The sequence below is a fragment of the Elaeis guineensis genome, chromosome 13 (assembly GCF_000442705.2).
Source record: "Elaeis guineensis isolate ETL-2024a chromosome 13, EG11, whole genome shotgun sequence".
In the NCBI taxonomy this organism is placed as follows: domain Eukaryota; kingdom Viridiplantae; phylum Streptophyta; class Magnoliopsida; order Arecales; family Arecaceae; genus Elaeis; species Elaeis guineensis.
In genome coordinates, this window is record NC_026005.2 from 73,529,838 (window position 1) to 73,535,315 (window position 5,478).

At 43.7% G+C, this 5,478-nt stretch overlaps 1 protein-coding gene across 1 annotated transcript; it reads right to left on the reverse strand.

The window, feature by feature from the left end:
* Positions 1-461: 461 nt before the first annotated feature.
* On the reverse strand, positions 462-1,519 carry LOC105056052 (TPD1 protein homolog 1-like). Its single transcript, XM_010938111.3, has 3 exons — positions 1,323-1,519; positions 921-1,007; positions 462-823 (listed from the first exon to the last, which is right to left on the reverse strand). The coding sequence occupies exons 1-3, from the start codon at positions 1,405-1,407 to the stop codon at positions 495-497; spliced, it is 501 nt and encodes a 166-aa protein (XP_010936413.1). The 5' UTR covers positions 1,408-1,519; the 3' UTR covers positions 462-494.
* Between the last annotated feature and the right edge of the window lie 3,959 nt (positions 1,520-5,478).

Genomic DNA, 5,478 nt, shown 5'->3' on the forward strand with positions numbered 1-5,478 from the left:
CACTCGTCCCGGGCAAGAGACTTCCCGTAAGCCATCAAAATACCTCTTAAGACCGTAAAACAAAAATACAAAAAAAAAAACGAGACTGAGAGAGATCCCCCGGGAGGCAGGGGAGAGGAAGGCACTGTGCCTCCAAACTCAAAAATTCCACACAGTACTCACAAGCACATCATTTACATCGTCCTTCCAACCACAAACCAGATCTCCGATGCCAATACGAGCCCACAAATATTTTGCTATTTCATACAAAGATCCAGAAAATAAAAGTAGTTACCATATGACATTAGCATGCGTAAACAGATCATACCATACTTAGTTTATAGAGTAAAAAAAGGCTCCACCAAATCACATCCACCTCCAACTCAGTTATTACTGCTAAAACCACGGTTCACAAGACAAGCACGTAGCAACTATTCATAAACACCATCACAATCTTTAACTACATATATAGCTCGCTACAAGGAAGAAGAAGGAAGCGCATGCATGATATATGATCAAGTGCAGGAGACGGAGGAGACGTAGAGCGGGTAGGGATAGGTGTTGGCATACTGGAAAGAGAGGGACTGGCCGGGGCGGAGCACGGCGCCGTCGTTCACCAGGCAGTCGTCGTAGCCGAGCCGGCGGAACACCCGAGGGTTGATGAGACGTGCCGAGCTGAACCACCCACAGCTCACGTGGATGTCCGCCACCGCGCACCCCGTCGAGCACACGTTCAGTACCTGCACCGTGTACGTCGGTATCCCGTTCGGCAACGGCGCCGTCGCCCCCTGGTACACCACCACGTCGTCCTTGGAGCACGACTCCACCCCCATCCTCTCCCCCACTATTATAATGCATAGCATCGTTTTTAACGCCGTCAGTCATCGGTTCAACTTCGAAATATACATCCAGGGAAATCGATCAGGGCCGTTGGATCTTACCGATGCCGAAGAGCTTCCGAGTGGTGCCTGCGCTCTGATTCTTCCCGGGAACAAGGACCAGGGCTCCTCCCCCGCCGTTTACATCCACTGCAGTTAGCATGGTTAATTAGTAATTGTCCCTCGCTTTGATGGAATTTTCCGAATTACCACCACACGAAGAGCCTTAACTGCGAATTTAAGACGTCCAGCTAGCTGGCTAGTTACTAGATGGTACCAGTTAACATGAGATCGGGCGGGTAGTAGCTTAGGTGGTTGGATTCTGTTGTAATTTGAATTTGGACCGTCTGATTGGTGAACCAGGTTATCCAAATTGGCATCTAAGAGAAGGTTCGATAATTCGATAATCCAAACTGTCGGATGGAAATAGTTAACGGTTAAGGGACGGAGTGTAAGTGGACTTACCGAAGTAGAGAATGGCGAAGAGCAAAGCCAGGCTTAAGATGGCTGGGAGCAAGTGGACTTCAGGGCGCCGCGGAAACCAGCCCATGAGGGATGATCTCGGCCGTCGGATCTTAGGAAACAAACGTACGGAGTAGAAAGGGAGGAGAGAGGGGAACCGCGAGGTAGAGACGAAAGGGAAATTTACCGTCTTTTACCCGAAACGGTTGGTCGGGAAAGGGATCGCTCGTCCTTTTATACCGGTATTCCCCCGTGCCTCTGGTACCAAAATGGCCTCGCTTTCCGCTCAAAATTTCGGATCTGCCACCGGCCAGGGAGTTGGGAATCCCCCCGTCGTCGTCGTCGTCGCGCTTTCTCCACGCCAGGTGCGAGCATTTATGACTTACGACGGCCTCATCGATAAAATGCCGTTACCGTTACATGTTCTCTTTTATCGTAGGAGGATCAGAAGGCCGTGAATGGGCTTCAAAGTCGTGTGCCGTTAGATATGAAACGGAGATGGAATATTAAATGGCGGTAGGGGGTGGGTGGGGTCACATCGAATGACGTGACCGAGAAGAAAGGAAGGGAGGGAGGGGAGAGGGTCCATCGGAAGAGAACATTCTCCAGGGAATCATTGAATGAAGGGCGTCAGATGCTGGGCTGAGATAAACATCCATCCGTCCATTTTTTGATGCTCCTTTCTCTCAATCAAATTAAATGCTGCCCTCGATTTGGGGAAATACTATAGATCTTTGACCGACCGGTGACTTCTTACCCCCGTGTGATCCTTGATGGGACGTCGCATCATAGATCGCGTCACGGGTCGACTGTGATCTGGATTTGACGGCTGCGATTAATATTGGAGCCCGGTACTACATGGCCAACAGCTGTAGCCAGTTACGTTCCAATAACGCCGTTATCCGCTTCAGCGGTACTGTCGTTCTTGAACGGTGAAACCAGGGGCATAACGATAGATAGATAGGTCCATTGTGGGGGAATGGCCGTTAATTCTGTTATAACGGGCGTTATGTCGGAGCCAGAACGAACATACCAGTGACTCAAAAGGACGGAAGGAGGGAGAATAAATGCGAATGGGACAGAGAGAGGTGGTTAATGAGATGCTATGCTTTAATAGTAGGAAGAGAGTGTAGAGGACAAGTTGAGAGGAGCGTGGTGCATTGGAAAAGGAAACGAGAGGAAGTAATTTAAGCCGCCAAAAGGTGCAGAGAGATAGAGAGATAGGTGTAGGCTTTTGGGGTACGAGCGGCGTTAATTAAGTGTTAGGTCCCAACGATGACAGCGTCGCATTTAACGAGCTCTGGGAAGATGTCCCCCCGAAACGTTATACGAGGAGGGAGGGAGGGGGGCTGGGGGACGGGCTCGCGTCGCTTCGCACGTGTCGCAGGGATGGAAGACTCGGGAACGCCACGCGTGGGCCGCGGCCCACCGCACGCGCCACCACGTCAGAGGCTTGCACGTGAAGGGATCGGAAAGGTCAAGGCGCTTCCGTTTAAGATCGCGGATTTGAATTTGACAAAGAAGAGAGTTTTATATCCAAATAAACAAAACCTTTGTCGATAGGTTCAATTTGGGCTCAAAATGGGCCGGGTGGAGCTAGTTCGGGCCATGGCCCGAAGCAACCGACTGTTTTCAAGCTCAGGTTTGAGCCAACTTTGCTTGAATTTAGCTTAATGGGCTGAGGCCCGGCCATTTCTGAGGCAGGCCGCAAGTTGGGCTCTTTTTATTTTGAACATTAAACCTAGGTTGGGCCTAGGCCAGAATAAATTGGGCCAGTAGCCCTAGTTTGAACAAATGCCAATGATGTATGCTATAACCATTTATGAGTTCAAAACCAAAAATATTTCTTTAAAAAAAAAAAAGCAAAATCCTGGGATTGTAAGAATACCGCAATAAAAACCTGGTGGTTGGTTTGGATGCATGAATTCTATAAATTTTTTTTTCTTGAGAGTTTCAAGTAGACGCCGCAATGGATCAGACCGAATGCGGATTTAGATCGATTTGAACTCAATTCGATATTCTAGTATTTTGATTCGAATTTGATCCATGATCGGATGGATCAACACTTTCTTTACCCATATCCTATCCGAATGAGTATCGGATTATCTGATCGAATATCCATCCTATATAAATCAGATTTTTTAGATGAAAATATAAGCATTGGATAATAGCCTACCACCACTATTTCAGTCATTGAGGTCTTAACCAAGCTTAAAGACAATCAGACCCATATTTTATACAACCAGTCCATATTTAAATAATATATATGCATAAGATTGGCGCGCGTTCGGATCGGATAATGGATCAGAGCGGCCACTATCTGAATCCGATTCGATCCGAGATATAAATTTATCATGATTGGATCAGGCCGAATCAAAATCTGGTCAACATGTTGACCAACTTGATCCATTAGGGCCGGATCAGGTCGAGACCTATTTGGATCAGGTGTAATTACTAAATCTAGTTCCAAGCTTCAACAAAAGATTTGTGAGATTTTTGACGATGGGTACTTGCAAATCCAATAAGACTCTTTCTATATTGAGCTGCATTGTCAGAACTTTTTGGCAAACTCAAAACATCATGTAGGAGCAATTAACACCTAAAATTAACAGTGTCCAATGCGCCAAAAATCTATGACATTTGGTTCTTGTTCTTGTTCCCACTTCATCCTCCACTTTATTTCTAAGAATATCTTTTTAAAAGATTTCTCAAAGAAAAGCATGCGAGAGTTTGTAAATATTATACGGGTAACATGTCATAAATTGCCAGCTAAATGAATTTATATGGAATGAAAAAGTTCTTCAAGGCGCACTGGCGCATTACTCCTCAAGACAACTTAATAATATTAGTAAAATTACGTTTTGGCAGTTTTCTCTTTTTTTTTTTTTCTTTTGTGTGCATTTGTTTGTGTGGTAAAAGGAAGAAGAAGATCCCAAATACTTTTAGCATCTGTTATTTAGCAGGATTGGATTGGATTTCCTATTGGATTTATGGAGTGGACAGTCTATCTGGACAAGGTCTATATAGACACATATTCCTCTCAGTCCAAATTCTATAGCAGGAAAAAAAAAAAACCCTTCATGGTTTTTTTTTATGAAAAATTTTATATTTCTCCAGTCCAACAGGACTATTGATGGGATTTAGACAAACATTAGGACAGGTCTTCAGAAGAATATAAGTAGAAAAAGCCAGTAAGTCCGATTCTCATAAAAACTCTGGTCCAATCCTATTGAATTTTCAAACAGGTCCTTAGGAAAATATATTGCATGCCATCACCTAATACATTGTAAATTATGTCCATTGAGGATAGTGTGAACTATTTTAAAGGCAAGCCAAGAAGCACAATGTGATCATTACTTTAATTTATGTAGGAAAAATTATCATGATCATGGTGTATGCTAGCATAGATGGGTCTTGAATTGGACTATCTGGTATGTATATGTCACACCAGCATCCACCCACCCCTGCCCCTCTCCCAAAAAAATAGTCAAATGAGACCTAGAACTAAGATGCTATCAGAATCTTGGTAATTATGGCTGAGAATTAACTGGAAATATATATAAACTTAAGTAGGGCTTTGTATGGATCTTGTAATGTTCATTCTCTCAAACTTCTTTAAACAATTTTCTTTACGATTTTAAAGAGAAAGGTATATGAGATTCATATGTTCCATGTTGTTGATAAATGGACAGTGTTCAACTTATAGGTAGTCCTCACAATCTGAGATGTAACACTATCAACTAGGTGTAATTAACATCCAAGTCCATCGCAATGTTCTTAACAATCTTTTGTCATTTTCAAAGGCTGTCAGTTTTAATCTCAAGCTTGAATTCACTTTAAACCCCATTCTGAGATCTGCTTGATCATCTTTTTCCTTTCTCAAAGCAAGACCTTCCCAAGTTTTGGTTGGGTGAAGGTACTATGCAATTGTGACATTCCCAAAATCAGTTGAAGCAAACAAAATCTTTTGTCAATAACAAGAATTATGATGTAATTTGCAAGAATTTGTTTGCACTGAATGTAGCATATTCTCTTTGTTCACCACCATCTCACTACACTCTATCTCTGGTCTACAAGAGAGTGCTTACCAAGTCACTATGCTGTTAGATTTTCTTAGTCATATGGTGGGTAGTGCCAAACAACTGTTAATCAGATGACC